Source organism: Balaenoptera ricei, chromosome 19 (genome assembly GCF_028023285.1).
Source record: "Balaenoptera ricei isolate mBalRic1 chromosome 19, mBalRic1.hap2, whole genome shotgun sequence".
NCBI classification, from domain to species: domain Eukaryota; kingdom Metazoa; phylum Chordata; class Mammalia; order Artiodactyla; family Balaenopteridae; genus Balaenoptera; species Balaenoptera ricei.
Genome location: NC_082657.1, coordinates 11380723 through 11408447, shown reverse-complemented (window position 1 = coordinate 11408447; position 27725 = coordinate 11380723). Strand labels below are relative to the sequence as shown.

The window sequence follows — 27725 nt, the reverse complement described above, 5'->3', positions numbered from 1 at the left end:
AAAATTAAATGAGACCCTGTGGTAGGCAGAATAATGGTCCCCCAAAGATGTCCACATCCTAATCCCCAGAACCTGTGAGTGTGTTGGCTTCCACACAGCAGAAGGGACTTTGCTTATGTGATGAAGGATCAGCTCTTAAGATGGGAGATTATCCTGATTATTCCAGTGGGCCCAGTGTAATCACAAGGGTCCTTACATGGGAAAGAGGGAAGCAGAGGAGTCAGAGGAGATGTTGCCAATGGAAGCAGAGACTGGAGTGATGTGGGACCACGGGTCAAGGAATGCAGGCAGCTTCTAGAGGTTAAAAAAAGCAAGGAAATGGGTTCTCCCCTAGAGCTTCCAGAAGGAACACAGCAAAATAAAAATTTAAATAAGTAGATAAATAAAATAAAAAATAACATTAAAATAATTTTAAAAGAAGGAACACAGCCTGGCCAGCACCATGATTTTAGCCCACTCAGACTGATTTTGGACTACTGACCTCCAGGACTATAAAATAAATTTGTGTTGTTTAAAGCCTATGATTTTGGTAATGTGTTACAGCAACATAGAAACTAATGAGGCTCTCTACCTCACAGCATACACAAAAATTAGTTTCTAGTGATTTTAAGATCTAAGTCTGAAACACAAAACTCTAGAGCATTTAGATGGAAATAAAGGAGAATCCCTTAGTAACCTCAGAGGCAGAGAAAGTATCTTTAAGACACAAAAAGTACAGATCGTAGAGGAAAAGACTGGTAAATTTGATCATAAGCAAACCAAGTTACAACGATGATAGAGAGACAGTATTATGAGGGTAGACCTGGCAAATACGCTTAGATATAGAGGGTGAGGAAAGGCCTTCTTGAGGAGCTATTGTTCAGAGCTCAGATCTGAAAGGTGTGGAGGATGGAATGAGAGGTGGTTTGTGCAATCTCCAGCATGAGGCTGGAACCAAGCAGACAAATGGAAATCAGGGGGCCTCAGGACTGCAGGCTGCTCAGCAAGGCCCTTGGGGGAGGGGGGAGGGGCAGCGGAGGGGCAGGCTCCCTCCCCCAAAGCCAGCAGTATGGCTTGTGTTCATATTTACCGTGGAGCTGCCCCGGAAGATTTCCTCCAAAGCGACCCCACCCCACCGCCATCAACGTTTCAAGGACACAAACTCATCTGGGGGGTGTCCATCTGGTCCAACCTTACTTTGTCCAGATGGGAAAGCTGGGTGCAGGAGGGATGGGATTTGCCCGCAACCAAGCAAGGGACAGTGCTGGGTCAGGGTGGGTCCTGGGTTTTCCTGATACCCCGACACCCTGCTACTCCTTGCACTTGTCCTGCCTGAAGACCTCTGCACTTGCTTTTCCTCTGCCTGGAATGGTTCCCCCAGAACCTCCCTTACTTCTCCCAAGTCCCTGCAGACAGGTGAGTCCTCTGAGACACGTTCCCTGATGACCCGATCACTCTCATCACTGTATAACAACACTGCCTGGCTTTTTCTGCTCACACACCATTTATCGCCGCCCCACACTGCAGGACACTTGCCGTCTCTCTCCCCCGGCAGAGTGTCAGCCCCGTAAGAGTAGGGGACTTGTGTCTGTTTTTTCACTCTGCAGCCCCACTGTCTCACACGTGGTGGGTGTGGTGGGCAGAATAATGGCCTCCCAAAGATGCCCACATCCTAATCCCTGGAACCTACGGATATGTTATGTGGCAAAGGTTGAATTAAGGTAGCATAAGGAATGAAGGTTGCTAAGTGGCTGGCTTTAAAACAGGGAGATTATCCCAGGTTATCTGGCTGGGCTCAGTGTAATCACAGGAAGAGTCAGTGTCAGTGACACAGCATGAGTAAGACTCGACTGGCCCTTGCTGGCTTTGAAGATAAAAGGGGCGTGGGTTGTGGGCAGCTGCTAGAAGCTGGAAAAGACAAGAACGCGGGTTCTCTCCCGGAGCCTCCAAAAGGAGCGCAGCCCTGCCCACACCTTTTTTTAAAAAATTTATTTATTTAATTTATTTATTTTTAGCTGCATTGGGTCTTCGTTGCCGCGTGCGGGCTTTCTCTAGTTGTGGAGAGCGAAGGCTACTCTTTGTCGTGGTGTGCGGGCTTCTCACTGCAGTGGCTTCTCTTGTTGCGGAGCACGGGCTCTAGGCACACGGGCTTCAGTAGTTGTGACTCGCAGGCTCTAGAGCGCAGGCTCAGTAGTTGTGGCCCGTGGGCTCTAGAGCGCAGGTTCAGTAATTGTGACGCACAGGCTTAGTTGCTCCGCGGCATGTGGGATCTTCCTGGACCAGGGATCGAACCCGTGTCCCCTGCATTGGCAGGCAGATTCTTAACCACTGTGCCACCAGGGAAGTCCCCCTGCCTACATGATGTTTAGCCCAGTGAGACCCATTTTGGACTTCAGACCTCCAAACCTGGAAGGTTATACCTTTCTTTTGTTTTAAGGCACTAAGTTGGTGGTCATTTGCTACCCAGCTCTGACCCTGCCCTTTGCCCTTTGACCCCTTCCTGACCTCCCCAGGATGAAGTCCGAGCTTCTCAGCCTGCCGTTCACAGTGCTTCTGGACCGCCCTGTCCTGCTTTCTACAGCGAGGGAAAGGCTCTCCATCCGTGCTGTCCAGCCCAGGAGCCAGTGAGCACTTGAACTGTGGCCAGTGTAACTGAGGAAGTGAATTTTTCCTTTCGTTTCACTGTCCTTAAGTTTTAGTCATTTATTTATTTATTTATTTATGGCCGCGCCGCGAGGCATGCGGGATCTCAGTTCCCCAACCGGGGATCAAACCCGGGCCCCCTGCAGTGGAAGCGCGGAGCCCTAACCACTGGACTGCCGGGGAAGTCCCTGTCGTTAAGGCTAAGTAGCCACGTGTGTCCAGCGGCTGCTGCACTGGACGGCACAGCTGCCAGGCCTGTGCCCACCTTTCCAGCTCGGTCTGCCCCTGAAGCCTCGTCACCAGAGGGGCGTGCTCCTTCACCTGCCCCCCGGGCACCAGGCTGGCTCCCACTGCCCGGCCTTCGCCCACACCATGGCCCCATCCCACCTTCTACCCTGATTCTCTAACGCCCAGTTCAGTTCCCACCTTAAATGTGGTGGAGCCTTGAAGGGGGTTCAGGATTTGGGGGGGGGGTGATTAAAATGCCCCTTCCCCCAATTCTACCTCCCAAATGAGGTGATATCAAACCAGGCTGGTGACGGTTTCACAGCTACTTCTGAGAGCCCTGGAGAAAGGGAGATGTCCCTGGCCCAGAGAGCTGAGACTTACAGAGAGAGAGGCCCATCCCATGAATATGCCAGCCCCTAGTCCAGGACCCCCAGAGGGACAACTGAGACACAGGAATGGGCTCCAGGGGGGTCAGACCAGCTGAGGGTGGTGCTGAGTGTCAGATTCCTAATTCCCTGCCACCTGCCACCAAAGGGGGGAGGGGCCCCGAAGAAGTGACAAAGAGCTCCTTCCCTACCAGACCCCAGACAGAGAGCCCTTCGTTCTTTCCGGGACCCCAGCACAGGAGTCGTTAGGCAGCCCAAAGACCCGGCCTTCAGAGGGGAAGCAAAACCAAACATAAGACAGAAAGCGGGGAACCTGCTGTGGGTTCCGGGAGACACGGGTGAGAGGGGCAGCCGCTCCAAACCAAGTCACCTTTATTAAACCCACGTGTGTATGAGCACATACTTCACGCCTGGGGCACCACCCCGTAGAGCTGGTGGGGAAGTAACTTCTGCTTCTCGTTGCAACTGTAGATCCACCGGGGACGGACGAACACCAAGGAGGGGTTGTCCATCAAGGCCTGCAGGGTGGGGTGGGGTGCACGCAGGAACATGTGAGCCAGGAGGGGGTCGGGGGGATGCTAGGGCAGGTTTGGTCTCCCTCTCCCTGCCCCTTCAGGACTCACCTCCTCAAAGCTGGGGTCCCACTCCTGTGCTGTGATCACAAACTGTACCCGGTCGCTCATATAGTCCTCAAGCTCCCTGGCAGGAGAAGAAAAGAGGCAGAGAATCGGTGTCCCCTCTCTTGACACCCTACTCCCCAACCATCCTCAGAGGCCATTCTCCATCCCCACCTACGTCCCCTATAGGCCGCCTGCGGGTCGCCCACTCTCCCACGTGCCAGGCTCGCCACAGCCCCGAAACCGACAGCTCCCGCAGGCGCCAATCCTTTCAGAAGGGCAGCGTGGAGCCTCGCTTTAGAGAAGAGGAACCCGAGGGGAAGCTATGCGTCCAGGGCTGCCCAGCCGAGTGAACAGGACCGGCACGGAACTCCACAGCCTGTGCCCAGCCTGGGGGTCCGCCCTTCTCCATCCTCCCGACGGCCCTTCTCCCCACGACCTACCGCACCTCCTCCCCTGCCTCCCCTGTCCCCGGAGACTGACCCGTTGAAGGCTGTGACATAACGGCTGAGCGTCCGCCGCTCGTCCCCCGGGAACTCCCCGTACAGGAAGAAGTGTTTGCCCTGGAAAAAGTCTGCAGGGGAGATGGCGGGAGAGCCAAGCGTGAGGCCCCTGGAGTCCCAGGGCACCAGCCAGGAGCCACAGAACACTCAGAGGCAGGACAGCAAGGCCAGCGCAGCGGCCGGAGGGGGAAAGGGGTGTCCGTGTACAGCCTGGCACGGGAATAATCCATGACAAGCAGTGGTTCCCGGCCAGACCCATCTGAGCCTCTGGGGAGTTTTGCTTCGTTTTGTTGCAAGAATGATAAAAGACACAATTACTATTATTGCAACATGTTTCTTACACCAGGTCAATCACTTCATTAGCTTGGCCTGGCTTGGAAATTTCACATCCTGCCACTTCCTCACCATGGCTGTCCCACTACTTTTTAATCAGCGCCTTCTCTGGCTCTGACCCTCAGGGTGGTTCCTCGTTCCAGTTTGACACGATTTTCCATCAATTGGCCAATGCCATGTTTGGGGCTTTGGAGGATCAAAGTACTTTCCTGCCCATCACCCATGAGGAACCAAGCAGAAACGGCTTCTTCCAGTGGCCACTGACCCTCACCTCTGCTCAGACCCTCTGACTGCCCGGCTCTCCCTTCATTCTCTCTCTCTTTTTTTTTTGGCCTCACCGCGCAGCATGTGGGATCTTAGTTCCCCGACCAGGGATCGAACCCGCGCCCCCAGCAATGGGAGCACAGACTCCAGAGTCTTAACCACTGGGCCGCCAGGGCAGTTCCCCTCTCCTTTCATTCTTGACCTGGCCCTGCCCCACGCCCCCCCTGATCATGTCTGGGGTGACGAATAACAATGCTGGCATCACGTAGGTCCCAACAGAGATCAGCGCCCACAGCACCTATGTTCCCCAGGCCCCGCCACACACTGACAAAGCTGAACCCGGTGGGGTGGAGCCTGGGCACCTGCAGATTTTAAAAGCCCCTGGGTGATCCTGAAGCCTAGGGAGTGGGAGGCCCCCGCCGTGAGGGAGTGGAAAGCCGAAGGGGGTCTCGCCTGGGGCTGGGCTGTGATGGAAGTGGTCACAGCAGAAGTCAGGACAGGGACAGAGAGGGAAGTCAGGAGAGGATGCTGAAGGGAAGGGAACAGGCCTAAGAGGACAAGGAGGTGGCAAAGGCCAGGGACTGGGGGTGAGGAGCCTGGAAGACAAGTCACAGGGGGCAGCAGCCATCCCAGGACGGGCTGGGGCAAGTCATGGCAGAGACGTAACAGGGCCAAATCCCACATCAGGAGGGAGGATTTCCCACCTGGGAGCTCGGGAATCGGCAGACTGGGAGACTCCGGGGGACCTTCATCGTCCGTGTTCTCATCCGTGGACCCTGCGTACGGGTCCTTGCCATTCTCCTCGCTGGAGGGCGGCCTTTGTTCCTTCTGCTCAGCCACCCTGGAGAGGCCAAGAGGGGTGGGGCAGGAGCATGCAGACCAGACGCCCCTCCCCCAGGCCAGGGCCACCCTGACCCCCAGCCCAGACCCTACCTCCTCAGCTCATCCTCGGTGTCCCCAGAATCTTCTGCCCCATTGTCCTGTCCTGCGAATGGAAGCTTAGTCAATGCGAGGCCCCTGCCTTCTCTTCTGGGAAGACTGGTAACCTTCCCTCCCAGTCTCACGCCTGAGCACAGACGCAGGCATCCCAACCCCCAGCCTCAGTGGCCCTCCAAATCCTCTTAGATCCATTGCCTGGAATCCAGCCCCTCCCCCCTCAGACCCAGGATCCAGACCCCCAGCCCCTCCCACCTCAGACCCAGGATGCAGGCCCCCAGCCCCTCCCCCCTTAGACCCAGGATCCAGGCCCCCCGGCCCCTCCCCCTCAGACCCAGGATCCAGACCCCCGGCCCCTCCCCCCTCAGACCCAGGATCCAGGCCCCCGGCCCCTCCCCCCTCAGACCCAGGATCCAGGCCCCCGGCCCCGCCCCCCTCAGACCCAGGATCCAGACCCCCGGCCCCTCCCCCCTCAGACCCAGGATCCAGACCCCCGGCCCCTCCCACCTCAGACCCAGGATCCAGGCCCCCGGCCCCTCCTCCCTCAGACCCAGGATCCAGACCCCCGGCCCCTCCTCCCTCAGACCCAGGATCCAGGCCCCCGGCCCCGCCCCCCTCAGACCCAGGATCCAGACCCCCGGCCCCTCCCCCCTCAGACCCAGGATCCAGGCCCCGGCCCCTCCCCCCTCAGACGCAGGATCCAGGCCCCCGGCCCCTCCTCCCTCAGACGCAGGATCCAGGCCCCCGGCCCTTCCCCGCTCAGGCTCTGACCTGACTGCTCCCCCTTGGTGTCAGCATCTTCCTGGGGCCCTGGTGAGGGTGGTTTGGTCTCTTCTGGGGTTGGGGGTCTCTGGGGTGAGCTAGGTCCTGCTGCCTGAGAGGGCTTGGCTTTGGTCTGGGGGCGCTGAGGAGGGAGGGTGGGTCGGCAAGGACGGAAGGGGCAGCGTGGGTGTGAGCGTGGGGGGCGCCTGCAGGAGGCGGGAGTGGAGAGTTTGGGTACCATGACACACCCATGTCCCCCCCCCCACTCCACCCTCCCCCGCCCAGGCCGGGGGCATCAGACCTTTCGGGGAGGCTTGGGGGCTTCATCCCCACTGCTGCCGCCGTGAGAGCCCCCCTCGTCCTCGCTGCTCGAGTCTGGCCCAGCCATGAGGTACCTGGGGGAGGAATCAGGCCTCAGACAAACAGCAGATGTGTCCTCTGGGGGAGGTGGGGAGGGGGCTTAGGAGGCAACAGGCACTGGCTATTTATTGAGTATTTACTAAATACTCAGGGTGGCAATCGTGGCCCCTCCTCCCAGCTCCAGGGAGGGCCCCAGAGACCCCCAGGCACCCACACCGGAGACCAGAGCACTTCCTGGCTTCCCTTCCCTCTTCAGGAAGAAATGACTCATTTCAGAAAGGGAACGACAAAAAAAACCAGAAATAATTCTCCCCTTTGAGAATCAAAGTCAGTTTCTCATTAGGCGCTAAGTGCCCCTGCAGCTCCTCCGGGCACACACCAGGCTGACCCAACCCTGGCTCCTCCGCCCAGGCATGCTCTCCGCCTCTGTTCAGCCTGGCGAACCTGTTCTCTTCCGTGAAGACCCCTAGCTCACTGCGGTCCTCCCCTTGGGCCTGCCCCCAAACTGTTTTAGAGCTAAGTCCGGCCCCTCATCGAAGTCAGAGGCCTTCGAAGGCAGGACCCGACGTCCGGGGCCAGCATTGCACAGCCCAGCCTGGCGCCGAGCAGGGGCTTCGGGTGAAGGAATGTGAACGGGTCCCAACACTCCGCTCTCTGCCCTGAGGCTTTGGGAATGCTGTGTCTCCAGCCTGCAGTGTCCTTTTCCTTCGCTAAGCAGACTTCCCAGAGCCCTGCACGGACCGCCCCCCCGACCCCCCCCACCACCCCCCCCCCCGGCCCCTCCTCCTGTGGGAAGTCTGCTGACTCTGGGCCAGCAGGGCCCGGCCTGATTTCTCTCCAGATCCCTGACACTGCCCAGCATGGGGACAAGGGGCAGGGTCGGGGTGTGCGTGTGTAAACCACATGCGTGCGGTGAGGCCTCACCTCCGAGAGGGCAGCCGCCGCCGCATGCGGTGACAGTCCAGCACCCACTCTTTCCGCACGATTCGGCCTCCGAGGCCTAGAACCTGGCTGTACTTGGGGGTGTTGGCAAAGGCGCAGCTGGCAGGGAGCGGAATGGAGGGTGTCAGCCTGGTGTGATCTGAGAGGTGAAGAGCAAAGAGAGACAAGGGGCACAGAGAGAGAGAGAGAGAGAGACAGAGAGAGACAGGGAGGGACACGGGGCAGATGTGGGAGAAGCAGAAAAGACACAGGGAGGCCGAGGGAAAGACTTAAGAATCAGAGGGAAGAATAGAAAGAGAACAAGAGGCAGAGGATACAGAGAGGTGAAGTAACAGAGAGAAGGCAACACGGAGGAGACGAAGGGAGGCAGAGGAGGGGCAGCGGGGAGCGTGGGGAGGGGGCGCAGGCCTACATGAGGTGGGTGCTGTCTGGAGTCCAGTCTGGCCGATACTTGGCCCCCAGCTCCAGGGCCTTGTCCCGGAGCTCCGAGCGGAAGGGGTTCTGGAAGCCGCTCAGCACCACCACCACACCCTGGAGGATCTTCCCCAGCTCCTGCGGGCCGGCGCGGGGGGCCCTGGGCTCAGCGCCTTCTCCACGGGGCTTCCCTGGTGCCGCCCCCCGTGCTGCGGCAGGGACAGGGGCAGTGGCTGGGGTATGGGTGGGAGCTGGCACTGGGGAGGCCAAGGAGTGGATTCAGTTAGTAGGTGTAGGGCTACACCCCCACCCCTTCTCCCCTCAGACCCAGGATCCAGGCCCCCGGCCCCTCCTCCCCCAGACCCAGGATCCAGGCCCCCGGCCCCTCCCCCCCCAAACCCAGGATCCAGGCCCCCGGCCCCTCCTCCCCCAGACCCAGGATCCAGACCCCCGGCCCCTCCTCCCCCAGACCCAGGATCCAGGCCCCCGGCCCCTCCCCCCCCAAACCCAGGATCCAGGCCCCTGGCCCCTCCTCCCCCAGACCCAGGATCCAGGCCCCTGTAGGAACAAGGAATCCAGTTTGCTCACATTTGGGTCTCTTGAGGGCGGGTGGTGAGGGCTGGGCAGACAGTTTGCTGGGGGTCTTCTTTTCTTCGTGGCTCAAATCCAGCTTCCTCTTGCCTCTGGGGGACTCCTGAGGATGAGGGGGTGGGATGGGCTGAGGCCTCCAGCTCACCTCCTCCCTCTCCACCCCACCAGGGTCCGATGATCTCACCTTGGAGGTGCTGCCTACTGTCTTGGAGGCCGGAGAGGCCGAGGAGGCGGCACTGGAGGCCTGCAGTGTAGCAGCTGCATAGCTGGGTCCTGCTGGGTCACTGGCTGCGACTGCAGAGGGAGAAAGCGGAGCCAGGTTGAGAGGGCTGGACCCTCAGACCCTTCGGCTCCTATCCATGGGACACAGAGTGTTGTTCCCAAGACCCGGGAGTGACCCAGGAGTCCAGGCCCCCGGCCCCTCCTCCCTCAGACCCAGGAGTCCAGGCCCCCGGCCTTTACTCATTCAGGACCCAGGTTTCCCGCACTCACCTGGGGGGGTCTTGTTGATCCGGCTGAAGAAGAGAGCCCCGGGTCTCAGGGAGCTGGCGCTCTCATCCTCCTCCTTCACGCGGAACTGGCCGAGCTTGGTCACTTTCTAAGGTCCCACAAGGTCAGCGCAGTGGGAGGGCTGTCAGCAGGTGGGGGTGAAGAGGTGGGGAGAAGGCTCTGGGCGGTGGCAGGTAGAGCTTACCTGGGATGAGACCTCGGCCTCCTCTTTGTCTGGGGGGCTGTGAAACCTTACAAAACTCAGGCCATAGGGGGCATCCTAGGAGAGGAGGGGAGGGAATCAGGGAGTCTGGCCAAGGACTAAGGCTTGGCCCCAATCCCTTTTATTTACAGAAACCCCTTTCTGGCTCTTTCCCTCCTATGGACACACACATCTGGGGAAGTGCCCCCATGATAATGACAAGGATAATAACAGCAAGCTGTCATTGAGCCCTAACTTGGGGTCAGGCTCGGTGCAAAGCCCTTTACATGCACCAGCTCCTTGAGCCTCAGAGCAACTGGCAAAGGCTACTGGGTGTCTAAGCGAATCCACTCTGCGTGCCAAATTCCTGCCTGTGGAATGGGAGGGAGGGCTGGGTATCACTTCTGGAACTCAGAAATGCTCCAGACTCTTTCCCCCTCTGCTGGGTGGATGCAGAGCCATGAGATGGAAGGAGACTGGGTCCGGGATGACTGGCCAAACACGTCCCGGGACAGATCCAGAGGTATAAGAAGTATACCTTTACTGTGTGCTGTCATTACATACTCGGGTCTCGTCATCACAGCTTAGCATCCCTAACTTACAGCAACCCCATAAGGATCAGGAAACTGAAGCCAGAGGTCACACAGCTAAGGAGTGGAGAAGCCAGGTTTTAAACCAGCGTTCCGACTCCAGATCTCGTGATATTAACTCTGAGGCCCAATTCTACGAGGCCCCATCTCCAACAAGTCAGCAGCTCCCCCTCCCAATTCCCCTGAGGTCTTGCAGGTCATCCTTCCTAATCTTCCTCCAGGAAGCGAAGATTCCTATATGGGGAGGACCTCAAACCAATTTCAGAGAATGCAGGGACCCAGCCTCCTTGAAATCCCACGGGGAGACCAACTGTCCGGTCCTCCCAGCCCTCTGGGACTCAACATCGGCCTCTCGCCTCTCTCATGGCTCAGGACCAAGGACCCCACTCCCACCCTGGGTACCTTGCTGTAGGGCTGGCTGCAGACAATTTTGACGCGGTCCCAGCGCTTCTCTGCTGCTGCCCGGACCAACTTGTCGGGCCCAAAAATGCGAACGCGGTTGGAATTTGAGCCACTGCGACTCTCGGAAGGGGACATGAAAGACGAGGTGACCAGAAGGACCTGGGAAAAGGCACAGAGGATGAGAACCAGGCCTGGCTGGTTTCAGTGACACCTCCTAGGGGCTGAAAGAGGGCAGGGGCCTGAGCAGGGACCAGGGAGTCGCCAGATCCAGCTGTACCTCAACCTGCCTCAAGGCCTCTAGACCCTTCTCATTTCTGGGCCTCCAGTCAGTCCTTCTCTGACACAGGCCCCAGAGGGATCCTTCTATTCCACTTCTCTAAATTCTTCCAGAGTCTTCCACATCTGGCCACACGGCGGGAACCCTCAGGACAGGGAGCTTCAGGAGCCCTCCCAGCAGAGGATATTCACAATGACTGGCACAATATTCAAACACCTTATTGTATTTTTTTTTTTTTTTGGCTGCACCACACAGCTTGTGGGATCTTAGTTTCCTGACCGGGGACTGAACCTGTGCCCTTGGCAGTGAAAGCCTGGAGTCCTAACCACTGGACCACCAGGGAATTCCCTCAAACACCTTTTTGAAATGCACAGCTGAGTCAGCAGAAGGGAAGTATTCGAGGCCAGAAATTACAGTGCAGAATCCAAAGAGGTAGGGGAGCTGCACCCATTACTAAGTGACTGTCTCTCAGTTCAAACCCGCCCTCAAAAAACAAACAAACAAAATAAATAAATAATAAAATAAAATAGAAAAAATAAAAAAGAAGAAAAACAAAAAAATACTTTTAAAAGAAAAACAAAACAAAACAAAACAAAACACCCCACCCTTGGTGGCTCAGCTCTGGGATGCTGGGGACATTTCTAATCTCCAGCTGCTCTTTGTCAGGCTCTGCCAGCAGGGGGAGCTAGAGAGACAGGCTGCAAGGCTGGAGGAGGGAGGCGGGATCTGAGCCTTCTTGCAGATCCCCCGAGCAGCGCCCAGGTGTGCTTCGCTCCTTCGTCTGCAGCTGTTCTTCCCCCGGGGCGGCAGATGAACCCAGTTTGCAGCTTCCCAACACCTGCAGAACTGGCCTCACTGCACCCTCTCAGGGACATACCAGAACCAGCCAGGGAGCTCCCCTTCCTCAGGGTCTGAGTTTCAGCTCCAAGGGCCCCACCTCCAAGCTTCGAAACATCTACCCTTCAGTCATGCCAACCTCTTCCTTTTGTTCCTCCAACCCTAAGGGTGGTGACTGCTCCCTGCAGTTGCTTCCACGTCCCACCTTAGTCTTCTGGCCTCTTCAGTTCAATACCTCGTTACTAATTCTTTACGTTAATTCTCTCTGTTAAACTAACTGGTGTGGTTTCAGTCTCCTGGTGGGACCCTGACTGATACAGTGGGTGGCAATGATGTTGGTGTTTGCCCCGTTGCTGACTCCAGGTGGCAGAGAGCTTGATTTTAAAGGGCTCTAGGTGGTGGGAGCAGGAGGGACCAGGAAAGAAAGCCTGTGCTCCAAGTCAAGAAGAAAGGCATCTTAGGGACCATGCCACAGAGCAGACAGCTGGGCCTCTCCAACGGGCAACACCTTCTGTGGGTAAATTAGGGAGAAATGTGCCTTGTGGGGAGAGTCAGTGGGAGGCTTTAGCTCTGGGGGGACAGCAGAGAAAAGCTGAAAAATTCTCTCTGCAGACTCCTAACCGCAGGTCTGTACTCTCAAGGATTTGGAGTAAAAATCCACACTAGTTATCTGCGTGGAAAAACCCAAGGTGAAAATTTTAAGTGGTCCCATGTATGTAGTATCACCTGATGCCGGGGCCAATCCTCTTTGGAGGAACGTACTTCAAACCAGGCCCTCAAAGAATTCCCACAGATACGTTCCCCAAAAGAAGAATTAACAATCACACACACACACACACCCATGAGGCATGAGGAAACAGGCTGCCATGATTTAGGGTCAGCAGAAACCACAAACTGCAGACTCAGACCCACAAACACTGCACATATTGACATTATCAAACACACAATATAAAAGTAATTGTGTTTAATAGTCTAAAGAAATAAACGGAGCTATTAACAGTATGATGCAGGAACAAAAACTGACCAGGCAGTTTTGAAAAGCAGTGGAAGAGCTGCGTGCCCAACACTAAGGGATGAACCATGATTGGTCCAAGTGGTCTGATTTCCTCTGCCAGTGGCTGGTCCAAGGATGGGCAATTCGATGTTAAGAGGAAGGCTGCTGGAGGCTTTTGGGAAAGATTTTCCTTCTTCATTAAAGAGAAACAGAGGATGGAAGAAAACCACTGCTTTTCTGCCATTCCACTCCTCCACTTTCTGCTTTGGATGCTACTAGGTGATGGATGGAGCAATGGCAACCATCTTGTAACCATGTGGGCAAGACCAAAAGAATCAAGAGGTGCCCAACCAAGCACCCTGACTTTGTTCAGTTGCCCAATCAACTCTGGGTCTGCCTAATGCTGGACTTCCCTCCTAAGGAAACAATAAATATTCTTAGGCAGTAAGCCATCTTTAGTTGGGTATAATCTGTTACTTAGTCTCTTTTCTAACTGACATGCTGTGAAATTAGAAAACAAAAGCTTTTTTCTGAGAAAAACATAGACTGTAACTAGGTATCTCTGTGCTCAGCTCTTGATTATGAACAGGAAACAGCAAAGATGACAAAAATTATACAGAAGGGAAGCCAGCTCCCTGGCCTTGACTACACTTGTTTATAAAAGGGCTGATTTTGAGCCGATGGGAGAGCTGAATTACCATCTAGTGACTAAATGAAGGGGCAACACAAGCTGTGGCTGGCAGCTGCCACCCACACTAAGGGGGAGCCTCCCTCTGAATATACTCTCCTCCCATTCATTGTGAAGAGAAAACAACTCCAGTTGTTTTATTATCCAATACTGTCTTTAAGGTTCTAGGATTAAACCTTTATTCTCTAGACTGTGTTAACCTTGCAAGCTTAGATATCCCCTTTGCAGAACTTGGAGGGGTTAAAAAAAAAAAATGTTGGGACTTCCCAGGCGATCCAGTGGTTAAGACTCCATGCTCCCAAGGCAGGGGGCCCAGGTTTGATCCCTGGTCAGGGAACTAGATCCCACATGTCGCAACTAAGAAGTCCGCATGCCGCAACCAAGACCCAGCGCGGCCAAATAAACAAATAAATAAATAAATATATTTTTTTAATGTTGATGATTTTGTAGAAAATGTCAGTAGTTATTAAAATATGTGCCTTTGGCTTGGTTTGTATGGGTGACATCAACGTGGACCAGCCCTGCTCGGCCCTTTTTCCTTTTCTTTCTTGGCTCTTCCAACCGTATCTAGTCTCTGGGCAGAAGCCAGACCTTATAAGGCCCAGAGTCTTTAATTCAGTCTTGGCTAGGAGTTATAACAAAACTTCCAGCAGAAGTTTAATTAAAAATCTTGAGAGAATGGGAGACTATCGACATAGGGGTTTTCAGACTCTGAAAAGATCAAGCCCTAAGCTAACCATTCCACCTTTCTAGGTAGATAAGATAAGAATAATAAAGATTCACACGCCCGATTAGATAAAGTTTTAGCTAAAAATGCACTTACTCTGTTTCCATAATCATAAAGTAGAATTTTGATCTAAATCTGTTTGCCAAGAAGAACAGAAAACTTTTTTTTTTATAGTTCCAAAGACCGTTGATTTTATTTAAAATTTTAAACAGGGAGGCCATTAGACTCAGTGACTCTAGTGCCTTAGGTAGCCTAAGTAAACCAACCAAAATCTAAGCCAGAGTTGGTGGACTCGAATCTAAGAAAATGAAATCAACTAATCGTGAAGAGCCAAGTCAAGTCACTAGATTTTCCCAAGTAAGGGAACCATTTAAGCTCTAGCCAATTAAATAATTGCTTTGCTTTGCTTCCCTGTTTTCTCTCTAAAAATCTCTGTCCTAGCCCATCCACACAGCACCCCTAATCATTTTTCAGTGTTGGCTGCCTGATTTGAATTGTTAGCCCAAATAAACTCTTCAAAACATAATGTGCCTTAGTTTGTCTTTTTACAACTTATAGAACTTTTATTTTATTATTATTATCTTTTTGGCCACACCACGCAGCTTGTGGGATTTTAGTTCCCCGACCAGGGATGGAATCTGAACCCTCGGCAGTGAGAGCGTGGCATCCTAACCGCTGGATCGCCAGGGAATTCCCTAGAACCTTTAGAATAAGAATGTGTGTTCAAGGAAAACCTCACTGGTTAAAATGTACCTTGTACCTTGTAAGGTGGAAAAAGCACTTGATAAAATTCAACACGCATGCATTTAAAAGACTGGCAATATCAAGCATAAGTAAGGATGGGAAGCAAAGAGAACTCGTACACTGCTGAAGGGAATATAAACTGGTGCAACCATTTTGGAAAACTGTCCATTTCTAATAAGGTTCAAACATATATCTACCTGAAGACCCTGCAATTCGACTCTTAGGTATTTACCTAAAAGAGATCTCTATACAGAGGCTTGTACAAGAATGTTCGCAGCAGCTTTTTTCATAATAGTCAAAAAGTGGTGGACTTCCCTGGTGGTGCAGTGGTTAAGAATCCGCCTGCCAATGCAGGGGACACGGGTTCGAGCCCTGGTCTGGGAAGATCCCACATGCCATGGAGCAACTAAGCCTGTGCGCCACAACTACTGAGCCTGCGCTCTACAGCCCACGAGCCACAACTACGGAGCCCGCGTGCTACAACTACTAAAGCCCGTGCGCCTAGAGCCCGTGCTCCGCAACAAGGGAAGCCACCGCAATGAGAAGCCCGCGCAACGCAACAAAGAGTAGCCCCCGCTCGCCGCAACTAGAGAAAGCCCGCACACAGCAACAAAGACCCAATGCAGCCAAAAATAAATAAATAAAATAAATTTATTAAAAAAAAAAAAATGGTGGGGAGTTCCCTGGCGGTCCAGTGATTAGGACTCAGCACTTTCACTGCTGGGGCCTGGGTTCAATCCCTGGTTGGGGAACTAAGATCCTGTAGGCTGCACAGCATGGCCAAAAAAAAAGTGGCAACAGCCCAGATGCCCGTCAACAAGAGAATGGATGAACAAATTGAGATCTACACTTACAGTGAGACTGCTCAACAATAAGGTGGAACAGACCACTGACATATATATGATATGTTAGAACATCAAAAAAACAGTATGTTGAGTAAAGCCAGCCACAAAAAAAGAACACATGCTATAAAATTCCACTTATGTGAAATTCTAGGACAGGCAAGAAAAGAGATCAGTGGTGACCTGAGCTGAGGGTGGCAGGAGTGACTGCAAAGGGACACGAGGGAACTTTCAGGAAGGCCGGCGATGCTCTACGTCTTGATCTGGGGGACGGTTACGCAGGTGTGTACATCTGTCAAAACGCTGACCTGTGCGTTTCATTATATGAGAAATATACCTCAATTGAAAACAATTTCTCACTGCAAGAAAAAAAACCGTATCTTGTAGAAAACTGATTTGTTCACTTAAAATTGTAACCTCTCTTTTTCACACTAGGTTTATTTTTACCCAAAATCAATTCGCTGATTGACCAGCTGGCTCATTATGATCTCACCACTCTGGCTCGAATTCATTCAACCGGTTAAAAAAAGGATTGGGCCAATTTTTTTTTTTTTTTTTTAAATAGTATTTACTTTTTTTTTTTTTTTTTAACTTTTTTGGGTTTATTTATTTATTTATTTATGGCTGTGTTGGGTCTTCGTTTCTGTGCAAGGGCTTTCTCTAGTTGCGGCAAGTGGGGGCCACTCTTCATCGCGGTGCGCGGGCCTCTCACTATCACGGCCTCTCTTGTTGCGGCCTCTCTTGTTGCGGAGCACAGGCTCCAGACGCGCAGGCTCAGTAAATTGTGGCTCACGGGCCTAGTTGCTCCGCGGCATGTGGGATCTTCCCAGACCAGGGCTCGAACCCATGTCCCCTGCATTGGCAGGCAGATTCTCAACCACTGCGCCACCAAGGAAGCGGATTGGGCCAATTTTTAAAATTCAGTGAGTCCCCTACATACAAACTTCCAAGTTGTGAACTTTCAAAGATGCGAATGTGTCCCTGTATGCCAGCAGTTGTACTGTACTACTGTACTTTTCAAGGTACTCTACTGTAAGATTAAAAATGTTTTTTTTTGTGTGTTTGTTTTTTATGTATTATTTGTGTGAAAAGTATTATAAACCTATTACAGTACAGTACTATACTACTGTGTTAGTTGGGTACCTAGGCTAACTTTGTTGGACTTATGAACAAACTGGACTTACGAACGGGCTCTCGGAACGGAACTCATTCATATGTAAGGGACTTACTGTATTTGTAATAGAGCAAAAGGCTTGTAAACATTTGTCACAAATAAAGTAACTAAGAGAGGCACCCCAAGCAATTCGGAATCTCAATTGGCTGCGACATCTCTGAGAAGTTCTGGGACCAGAAAAAAAGGAGTTTTGCTCTCAAGCAGCAGACTGAATGGTAGAACAAACAGGTGCCTCTGGTTGTTTCTGCAACCATGTTGCAATTTCAGCCCCGACCCTGCGCCCCGTCCCTGCCGCACACAGCTCATCACCTGGGTCTGCTCTTTGTCTCCTGGAACCCTGGGCTCCTCCAGAGGGCCACGGTCAGAGTGACTCGCCTCCACGCTGGCCTGGCGCCGGGGAGGCCTGGGGCCTCGCTGGGGGCACCTGGGGCAGGGATCAGCAGGGGGCCCACCCCAAGGCCCTGCTTACCTCGTAGTCCTGCTCCCCGGCCCCTCCGGCTGAGCTGCCCACCAGCACCTCCACGAAGGCCGAGCCGTCGTTCCCGATGTCCACGCTGTGTATCTGCTCCTCCTTCTCTAACTGCAGGGGCGGGAAAGCGCACTCTCAGTGCTGCTCTGCCTCCCCAGCTCCCTGCGGGACCTCGGAAGACGGATGACCCCCATCCGGGCCCCCCTGTCTCCTTGCAAAGTCAACTCGGTGACAGTGAAGACAGGGCTGAGTGGGGCCACTGTGTCCCCTGCACGCAGCACAGGGTGTAGAGTCAGAGCTCGAAAATATTCACCGACCGACTGCATAAGCTCCCACACCCACTTCCCTGACTCCGCCACACTCTGCTGGATGGGCCTCTAACCAGCCACCACGGAGCTCTCCTTGGTGGCACTATGCAGACAAATGGCACATCTGTCACCCCCAACCCCAATCACACAGGGCTCCGGGGAAGCTCCCTGAGGGCAGGGGCCTAGTCTGGTTTTGCTCACCACTGATTCCTGGGTTTGAGTCCCAGCTCTGCCACACGCTAGCTATATGGCCTTGTCAGCTCACCCCTTGGAGCCTCAGTTTCCTCACCTGTAAAGTGGGGATGATCACCCTATCTAGGATTACGCACATAAATACTACGGCCTCAGGGCCTGGCATGTAGCAGGCACCCTGCCGCTGCCAGTCAGGAGGCAATATTAGTCGCTGCTTGATGACTATTTGTCAAAAGAAGGAAAGAGCTGACTGTAGGGTGGCTTCCCCCAAAGTTTCTGCCATTTCTGTCTGACAGTAAAGGCCAGGTGGGGGTGGAAGGCAGTTAGGAACGGCTGAAGCAAGCCTCCTGCTTTCCACTCTGGGGATCTTTTATTTGGCTCCTAGAATGACAAGTTACTACGACCCCCAAAGGTACCTCGTCTGCCACCCTACACCAGGATCATCTGACGGTCCGATCTGCCCTGTCACCTCCCAGTCGGGAGGCGGCCCGGACACTGACTGCACGCTGCTGCCGGCAGAACATCGCTCCAGGGAAGGAAGGAGCCTGGGCTTGTGGGGAGGCCAGCCTGACTTCAAATCCAGCCCTGCCACTTCCAAGCGGTGCAGCCCTGGGTGGCGTATAACCTCTCTGAGCTGCAGTTTCCTCACAAGTGAAAGGGGAGGGTCATCATAATAGTCCTCCTTCCGAAGGGAGTCTAGATGACACGTACTAACCACAACCCACAGCCATTGCAGCGGACATCTAAGTGCTCAGACGTGGCGGACCCGAAATACCTGTATCTTCTCTCCGCCCCACAGCTCTGCGAGACAGGAGCTGTTATTATCTCTATTTCACACGTAAACAAATGGAGGCAGGAAGCGGTTGTATCACTTCCCTGAGGTCACACAGCTGGCGCCCAGGTAACCTGGCTGGGCTAAAATAAAGGTGTCAGCAGGGCTGCATTCCTTCTAGAACTTCTGGGGGAGAATCGTTTCCTTGTCTTTTTTTTTTTAATTATTAAAGCTTTTTTTAAAAATTAATTTATTTTATTTTATTTATTTTTGGCTGCGTTGGGTCTTCATTGAGGTGCGCGGGCTTCTCATTGCAGTGGCTTATCTTGCTGGGTAGCACGGGCTCTAAGCTCGCAGACTCAGTAGTTGTGGCGCACGGGCTTAGTTGCTCCGTGGCATGTGGGATCTTCCAGGACCAGGGCTCGAACCCGTGTCCCCTGCATTGGCAGGGGGATTCTTAACCACTGCGCCACCAGGGAAGCCCGTTTCCTTGTCTTGTTTCCAGTTTCTAGAGGCCCCTGCACTCCTCGGCTGTGGCCCCTTCCTCCATCTTTGGAGCCAGCAATGGCATTGCTCCAACCTCTGCTTCCGTCTTCACATCTCCTCTGACTCTGGTTCTCCTGCCTCCCTCCTTCCCTTACAAGGACCCTTGTGATTACGCTGCACACACACACACCCCCGCCCCAATCATCCAGGCCAATCTCACCATCTCAAGATCCTCAGTTCATCACATCCACAAAGTCCCTTTTGCCATGTAAAGGACATATTCACAGGTTCTGGGATTAGGATGTGGATATCTACTGGGGGGCATTATTCTGCCTACCACACTTAGCTAAGCTCTTCCTGGGCCAGGCATCACTGAATCCTCACAACCACCTTGGAAGGAAGGGTCTGTAACTCTCCCAGCTTTACAGATGGGGAAACTGAGGCTCAGACAGGTAAATAAATGGCTCACATGTCACACATAGCTAGTGACTGGCAGAGAAATTCAGACCCAACTGCCTGACGACAAGCTAACACTGCTTCCCAATTCCCCACTTTCAATCCTTGACATAAAAACTCGACAGCTTGGGAATTCGCTGGCGGCCCAGTGGTTCAGACTCCGAGCTTCCACTGCAGGGAGCAAGGGTTCGATCCCTGGTCGGGGAACTAAGATCCCGCATGCCGTGGGGCGTGGCTGAAAAAGAAAGAAAATCTCTGCCTCTCCCACATTTAAAGCATGGGGCCCTCCATCTAGTAGGCTGTATATATTTGTATTTTAATGAATGGTTCTTATTTCATATACGACTACTTCTACTTTAAACACACACATGTACTCCCCTGTCTTTCTTTTGATAAATAAAAAATCTCTTATAAAAACATGGAAACAACCTAAATGCCCATCAGTTTATGAATGGATACACACTGTATGATATTCCCTACAACGGAACAGTATTCAGCTGTAAAAAGGAATGAAGCACTGATCTAAGCTACAACATGTAGGAACCCAGAAAACCCGATGCTGAGTGAAAGGAGCCAGACACAAAAGGCCACACATTCTATGGTCTTATTCATATAAATGTCCGGTAGAGACAAGTCCACAGAGACAAAAAGTACCTCAGTGAAACATACACACACTAGTGCATATAAAGTAGAAAACCAACAAGGACCTACGGTATTGCACGGGGAACTGTACTTCATATTTTGTAGTAACCTGTAACGGAAGAGAATCTGAAAAAAAATCTAAAACGAACACAACATTATAAATCAACTATACTTCAATTTAAAAAAATTGGAGGGACTTCCCTGGTGGCGCAGTGGTTCCTACTCCATGCTCCCAATGCGGGGGGCCCGGGTTTGATCCCTGGTCAGGGAACTAGATCACATGTGCATGCTGCAACTAAGAGTTCGCATGCCACAACTAAGGAGCCCACCTCCGCAACTAAGGAGCTCTCGAGCCACAGCTAAGGAGCTCACTGGCCTCAACTAAGGAGTCCACGTGCTGCAAATGGGGAGCCGGGGAGCTGCAACCGAGGAGCCCACCTGCCACAACTAAGACCCAGCACAACCAAATAAAAATAAATAAATGAATATATTTTTTTTAAGTTTAAACTAAAATAGTAATATATTTTTTTCTTGAAGATTTAAAAATTAAAAAGAAGGTTAATATCAAGTGTTGATTTAAATGTACACCAGCAGTGTTAAATGCAGATTAATTCAGTAAATTCACTTGAGTGAAAAAAAATAAACAATTGAATTCCCTATTTAAAAAAAAGTACATCGGTGGTTGCCAGCGGCAACCTGGGGAGAGGGGAATAGGGAGTGATCACTTAATGGTTTTCGGTTTCTTTTTGGGGTGGTGAAAATGTTCTGGATTAGACAGCAGTAATGAATGCAGAACATTGTCAATATACTAAAAAACCCTGAACTGTACACTTTAAATGGTTAAAATAATGACCTTTACGTTACGTGAATTTTATCTCAAGAAAAAACAAGTGAGTGTTCAGTAAGGATCACCTGTTAGGAGAAAGGCTTAAGCACAAGACGAGTCATCTGTGGCCCAGGTTTGTGTGCACCTTTCCCAGGAAGACAGAACTCACGACAGTGGAAGAAATGAGACATGGAAGGTTTGCAAAGTCCCAGAGACATCTTATTAAAAAAACTGTTCCAAGACAAATATCATATGATATTGCTTATATGCCGAGTCTATAAAAAAAAAAAAAAGATACAAACGAACTTATCTACAAAACAGAAACAGACTCACAGACTTCGAGAACGAACTTATGGTTACCAGGGGCTAGGGTTGCGGGGAGGCACAGATTGGGAGTTTGGGATTGACATGTACACACTGCTATATTTAAAATAGATAACCAACAAGGACCTATTGTACAGCACAGGAAACTCTGCTCAATACTCTGTAATAACCTAAATGGGAAAATAATTTGAAAAAGAATACATACATGTATTTGTATAACTGAATCACTTTGCTGTACACTTGAAACTAACACAACATTGTTAATAAACTCTACTCCAATATAACAACAACAAAAAAAACCGTTCCACATCCGTGAAAGAATAAGGTAGAACTTGATGCACCATTAAAAAGAATAAGGTAGAACTTGATGCACCATTAAAAAGAATAAGGTAGAACTTGATGCACCATTAAAAAGAATAAGATAGAACTTGATGCACCATTAAAGAGAATAAGGTAGAACTTGATGCCATGACAATGGATCTCCAAGATATAGTTTCTTGGAAGAAGACAAGGGAGAGGACTGTTTACATACAGTGTACTTTCTAAAAGGCGGGGAGGGGTGGATATATATGCTTGTAGGTGGACAGAGTGACCCGGGGGGGCCACATGAGAAACTGCTCACAGTGGCTGCCACAGGAGGGAAGACCTGGGCAGCAGAAATGGGGAGGGTGGGGGTAGGGAATGGAAGCAGGTGGCGAGGAGGAATTTTTCCTTTTCACTGTATACCCTCCTTTTTGTGCCTTCTGAGTTTATGCACCATACGCATATCACACCCATCTGATAAGTTAATAAAACCACAGTGGTTATCTGCAACAATGGAATACTATGCAGCCACACCCAGCAGGGAGGATGAAAGTAACAAAATGAAACTAACAAACGATGCTGGGAAAGAAAAGAGCAGCCAGAGGTGAAAGTACTATATACCGTGCGATTCCATTTATGTACAATCAAAACCAGCCAAAGCTAATCCATGCTGTTAAAAATCAGGGTCATGGTTACCCTTGCGGGGGGCAGTGACAGGAAGGAAGGTGGGAGGGGGGTGTGTCCTGTTCCTTGATCTGGTTGGCAGTACACGGGCTGCAGTTTGTGATGATTCACTGGACTGTATGCTTTGCTGTACACACGTGTCATGTCAAAAGAAGGTAAAAAATTTTAAAACACCACAGTGGCAAACTGGGTGATGAGAAAACCACTGAAACACAGAAACACAACGTGTCCACCTTGCTACTGAACATCTTTTCTAAAGAACACACCTCGGCATCCGGGGGCGGGAGTTACACCTGGGCTGCGTCTCAGCCACTCCCACCGGCCCAGGAGCGGTTAGCAAAGAGGCTGGAACTGCCCTCCTGGGAGCAGGTGATGGGTTGGCGACAGAGCCTCTTTCGGCCACCGCAAACGAAAAAGGCGTGCGGGGCTGTCACGAGCAGAGGGCTGAACCCCAGATGGTAATACAGAGATACTGTGAGATACTATTTGAGGGGAAAAAAATACACAGTAGTAGGAAAATCCACAGATCAATCTACCTGTCTTGGTGTCCTGAAGTTTCCGCTTATCACTTGCTTGAAAAGAACCAAAATTAGCATTTGGTGAGTTTGGAGTCACCCCGCATGCTGGCAAGTGCCAAATGCCACCAGATTTTCCGAAGGGTCTCCAACGCGAAATAAATCGACAACTGCTGTGACAGTGCTGCCTGCTCCAGCACTTCTCCCCTGCAGTTTATTCTCTACCTGGAAACCTCACAGAAGATTCTGTGAGAGGGGGCTTCCCTGGTGGCTCAGTGGTTAAGAATCCACCTGCCAATGCAGGGGACTCGGGTTCGAGCCCTGGTCCGGGAAGATCCAACATGCCGTGGAGCAACTAAGCCCGTGCACCACAACTACTGAGCCTGCGCTCTAGAGCCCGCGAGCCACGACTACTGAGCCCGCAAGCCACAACTACTGAAGCCCGCGTGCCTAGAGCCCGTGCTCTGCAACAAGAGAAGCCACCGCAATAAGAAGCCCTCACGCTGCAACGAAGAGTAGCCCCCGCTCCCCGCAACTAGAGAAAGCCTGCACACAGCAACGAAGACCCAACACAGCCAATAAATAAATAAATAAATAAATAAATAAATAAATAAATAGAAGATTCTGTGAGAACCTAAGTCACATTCTGTTCCTCCTCTGCTCAGAGGTCTTCCACGGCTCCCATCTCATGCAGAGTAAATGCTTAAATCCTTACAATGGCTTTTAGGCCTTACGTAGGTTAGGGGTCCTCTACCCACACCCCATCAGCTCCTACCCCTCTCCCCTGTCAACTCCACTCCACCCACACACAGGGCTCGCTCTTGTCCCTCCAGCCCGCCAGGCACCAGCCTACCAGGCGCCAGCCTGCCTTGGACTCTGTTTCTTTCCCAGGTGCCTGCATAACTCACTCTGCTTGAAGGTTAGCTTCTCAGGAAGGCCTTCCCTAATGCCGTATTTAGAAAAAAACCTCTTGCCACTGCCTCATCTCCTACTGGAGGCATTTCTCATTCCTGTTTTTTCTTTTTTTAATATTTATTTATTTATTTGGTTGCACTGGGTCTTAGTTGCGATAGGCAGGCTCCTTACTTGCAGCTCACCAGCTCCTTAGTTGTGGCCCACGGGCTCCTTAGTTGTGGCACGTGAACTCTTAGTCGCGGCACGCATGTGAGATCTAGTTCCCTGACCAGGGATCGAACCCCAGCCCCCTGCATTGGGAGCGCAGAGTCTTAACCACTGTGCCACCAGGGAAGTCCCTCCTCACTTCTCTTAACCATGCAATTTCCTCCCTAACACTCATCACCTGACATACGTACATTTTACTTATTAACCTGTCAGTCTTTCCTTGCCAACGTAAAGTCTCCACAGGACTGACGTACGTTTGTCTTGTGCTGTCCACTGCACTATGCCCCAGTACCTAAAACAGTGCTGGGCCTACAGAAGGCGCTTCTATGAATGAATGAACAAATGAATCCATCCACTCCCAAGTCTCCAGGGCCTGTCCCTGTGCTGACAACTCCTACAGCCCTATCTGCAGCTCCATGTCCAATCGCTAGCTGTCCCCTGGACGTCCCAAAGTCATAGCAAACCCGGACATCGCAACCAATGTATCACCTTCTCAAGCTGCCCCTTCTCGAGGCTTCCCACTTTGGTGACAGCTGCAATATCCCCTTTGGTCTCCCAGGCCAGAGAACCCTGTGCCTTGTCTGGCTCCTCTGGCTCCCTCGCTCCCCATATCCTGTCTCTTCTTGCTCCCACTGCAACTGGGGTGCAGACCCAAAGGGGATGTTCCTGATCATAAGAGAGCCCAGCAGAATCATCGCCCAGTAATTAACACACGAATCCCTCCCTTTACACAAACACCTGCCTGCTGACACGGCACCTTTGCAAACATTACATCACGGGATTTTCACAACAACCCTGGGCTCAGATCACATTATTCCCAATGGGCAGATGAGAAAACAGGTTCAGAGAAAAGAAACCATTTGCCTGAGGTCACAGGGTGAGTAAGAGGGACATGTGGGGTCTTGAATCCATGTCCCAAGACTAATAAAAAAACATTGGCTCTAGGCAAGTTGTATAACCTCTCTGGGCCTAGTTTCTTCCTTGTAAAAGGGGATAATAAAAGACTCGAGGTCATGGGGTTTTTATGAGGATTCAATGAATTAACCCACGTGAAGTGTTTAGAATGGTGACCGGCAGTTGTAATTTTTGTTCTTTTAGTTCCCTGACCAGGGATTGAACCCGGGCCCTCGGAGCATGGAGTCCTAACCACTGGACCACCAGGGAATTCCCAGGCAGCTGTAATGTTGAATAAATGTTGGCTCTCATTATTCTTACTATGTTAGGGACCTAGGAGATATTTAAATTCCTAAAATCATTCAGAAAATCTTGTGGGGCTGTGTATTTTTCCTGGGAAGAGAATTCTCAGTTTCTCCCTAATTCTCAAAAGGTTCTGTGAACCAAAACTTTTCCAGAACCACTGGGCAAGAGAGAGACAATAATATGTTTTAACTCAATCAGGTAAGCCTTGCCCCCAACATCCCTCCCCAAACACCCCCTACATTCAGAAGGGAGGAATGTGGCCAAAATCAAGAAAGCCAAGGTATGAACACAAAGCAGCGTGACAAAGTGGCTAAGAACACCCACAATAGGTTCAGGTCTTAGCACCGCCACTTATTAGTGGTGATAACAGCCCCTACATTATCCAACTCCATGAAGAGTCAGGTCACACAGGTAAAACACCGAGGCCGGCGGCACCTGGCAAAGAGCAGATGCTTGGCAACACACCTAGCTCGCTTCTCCCACCAGTTTCTTATGCCGGAGAGGAACAGCCTGTTTGGAATTCTGTAACCATCCTGGGTCAAACTACCCTTTCCTCTTTGCCTCCCTCCAACTTCACAGAGAATGTACCAAAGCGCTCAGCATTCCAGACATGGTAGCTTAGACTGGCCACTTCACTTCGCCCTGCCCTATGCCCCAGTTTCCTCATCTTTAAAATGAGGTTGATTGTGGACTTCCCTGGTGGTCCAGTGGTTAAGACTCCACACTCCCAATGCAGAGAGCCCGGGCTGGATCCCTGGTCAGGGAACTAGATCCCGCCTGCCACAACTAAGACCAGCGCAGCCAAATAAGTAAATAAATATTTTTTAAAATAAAAAAATAAAATGAGGTTGATTGGCTTAGATGATATGAGACACCTTCCAGCCCTGAGCCCAGAGACTTTAGAAGGCAGGATACATGGCAATGATTCGCTCTGTTCCAGCTGAGGAAACTGAGGCGCCGAAAGTAGCAGCAACCTACCTGGGCCACACAGCGATTCATCCCTGGCCTAGTGCTTGGATCACCTTTCTCCCCGGGATCACACTGCTCATTTTCCGGGTGAGGAAGCTGACGCCCAAAGGGAAAGTGCCTCCACTCACTGCCAGTTAACTCCAGAGCAGAGTCAGGACCCTGGGTCTCCAGACTTCTACTAAGAAGATGGGGGGGTGGGGTGGGGCAGAATCACCTGGAGCACCACAGAGATGGTCTTCTCGCCCGCCTTGGCTGCCCGCCATTTTCGGTAAGTGTCTGCCTTGAGAAGGTTTTCTGCACAGTAGGTCTGGAGAGAAGAGTGGGAAAGGGAAAGTTAGGGTACAGAGATGAGAGCTAGGTCCCCAGCTCTCAGATTATTCCATTGAGATCCCCCGGATTTAAGTTTCCCTATTAATCCCCACACACTCTGCCTTGAGTCCCCTACAGCATTTTCCCCTGGAAATTCACCCCTGGGCCTTCCAAGGAAGCTCCCCTATCCCTCCTTTTCTCTCTGGAAGTTCCTCTATTCCACATCTCTCTAGAATTCCCTTATGGCCTCTGAGAAGTTCTCCCATGACCCTCCTTAGAATTCCACCAAGTCCCTTTTGTGAAAGGAAAATCAAAATGAAGTCGGTAGTGCTAAAAGGGCTCCTCTAAAATGGAGCTGGGAGGCCACTGAGGAATTGTGACCAGGCAGGTCTCAGCCTGGATGGAATGTGACCTTTTGACCACTTATGGCAGTAAACACAGGCATCCAGAACGTCTACCAGAAACTCAGGATACTTATCGGACACTTACCATAAAGTAACTCATAACGGCCTATCTATTTATGGGACATTTACGCTAAAGTAACTCATGACAGCCTATTTTTTAAAGCCAAATATTTCTTGTATCAGAGGCAATTACAATTCTCTCTAGACGACTTTAACCACCTGGTGACCTTTGTCCTCATAAGCCCATGACTCTCTCTCCCAACACTCTTCCAGTTTTACGGAAATCTGTGTCTCTCTAATATCAGTTCCTAAGACCCCAAATAAAGTTCTTTTTTCTTCGCAGCCCGGATACTGATTATTGTTCAACCCCTTTTAGACTCCAAAAGTTCTCCTAGAGCCCCCTCAAGAATTCCTTTACTTCTTCCAACCTCCTCCACGCCGGTCCCTCACCGAGTCCTGGCTACTGCAGGACACCACATGGCGGAGGCGGATCTCCGGCATGTCAACGTCGTGGGCTTCGCCTGACCAAGAAGATGCTGGAGGGTCTGAGTTTAGGGTGCAGACAGCTGGGGCGCCCGGCGCGGGCTTAACTGCGCAAGCGCACGACGCTCGGGCCTTTCAAACAGCGGCGCGCCGGAGGTCGCGTCAACACTGCGCAAGCCCAGTGCGCCTCTCCCGAGAGAAGCGAGAGGGGCTGAGTTGCCTAGCAACGGGCTTTTCCCGCCTCCCTCTGGCCAAACCGCTCTCTAGCCCCTCCTCCCGGTGACTTTCACACTAGGTTTTCTGGGCGCCTAGCACTGGCGTGGCCTCCAGGACTGGT

General features: G+C 51.8%; 1 protein-coding gene and 1 pseudogene across 5 annotated transcripts; both read right to left on the bottom strand.

Moving 5' to 3' along the window:
• Positions 1 to 27725, bottom strand: part of LOC132353967 (carcinoembryonic antigen-related cell adhesion molecule 1-like) — a 902477-nt pseudogene that overhangs the window by 172920 nt on the left and 701832 nt on the right.
• Positions 2000 to 27523, bottom strand: LOC132352857 (DNA repair protein XRCC1). 5 transcript variants are annotated; one of them, XM_059903559.1, is made up of 18 exons: positions 27356 to 27523; positions 26407 to 26499; positions 17394 to 17504; positions 10642 to 10800; positions 9653 to 9727; positions 9451 to 9556; positions 9143 to 9252; positions 8956 to 9061; positions 8366 to 8624; positions 7936 to 8052; positions 6953 to 7046; positions 6661 to 6793; positions 5887 to 5938; positions 5658 to 5794; positions 4337 to 4427; positions 3860 to 3935; positions 3640 to 3754; positions 2000 to 2280 (listed from the first exon to the last, which is right to left on the bottom strand). In XM_059903559.1, exons 1-17 carry the CDS (start codon positions 27404 to 27406, stop codon positions 3641 to 3643), a joined length of 1884 nt encoding a protein of 627 aa, XP_059759542.1. In that variant the 5' UTR covers positions 27407 to 27523; the 3' UTR covers positions 2000 to 2280; position 3640. The 5 variants fall into 5 exon arrangements, with proteins under 5 accessions (XP_059759542.1, XP_059759541.1, XP_059759543.1 ...); XM_059903558.1 differs by lacking the exon at positions 2000 to 2280 and having other exon boundaries at positions 3592 to 3754; XM_059903560.1 differs by lacking the exons at positions 2000 to 2280; positions 17394 to 17504 and having other exon boundaries at positions 3592 to 3754.

Coding starts and splice junctions, on each gene's coding strand:
- LOC132352857 (XM_059903559.1), bottom strand. CDS start 27,406: ATGCCGGAGATCCGCCTCCGCCATGTGGTGTCCTGCAGTAGCCAGGAC. Junction 10,801..17,393: donor CCGGGGAGCAGGACTACGAG/GTAAGCAGGGCC, acceptor GCCTTTTCCCAG/GTCCTTCTGGTCACCTCGTC. Junction 6,794..6,952: donor CCCCCAAGCCTCCCCGAAAG/GTCTGATGCCCC, acceptor CTCCCTCCTCAG/CGCCCCCAGACCAAAGCCAA.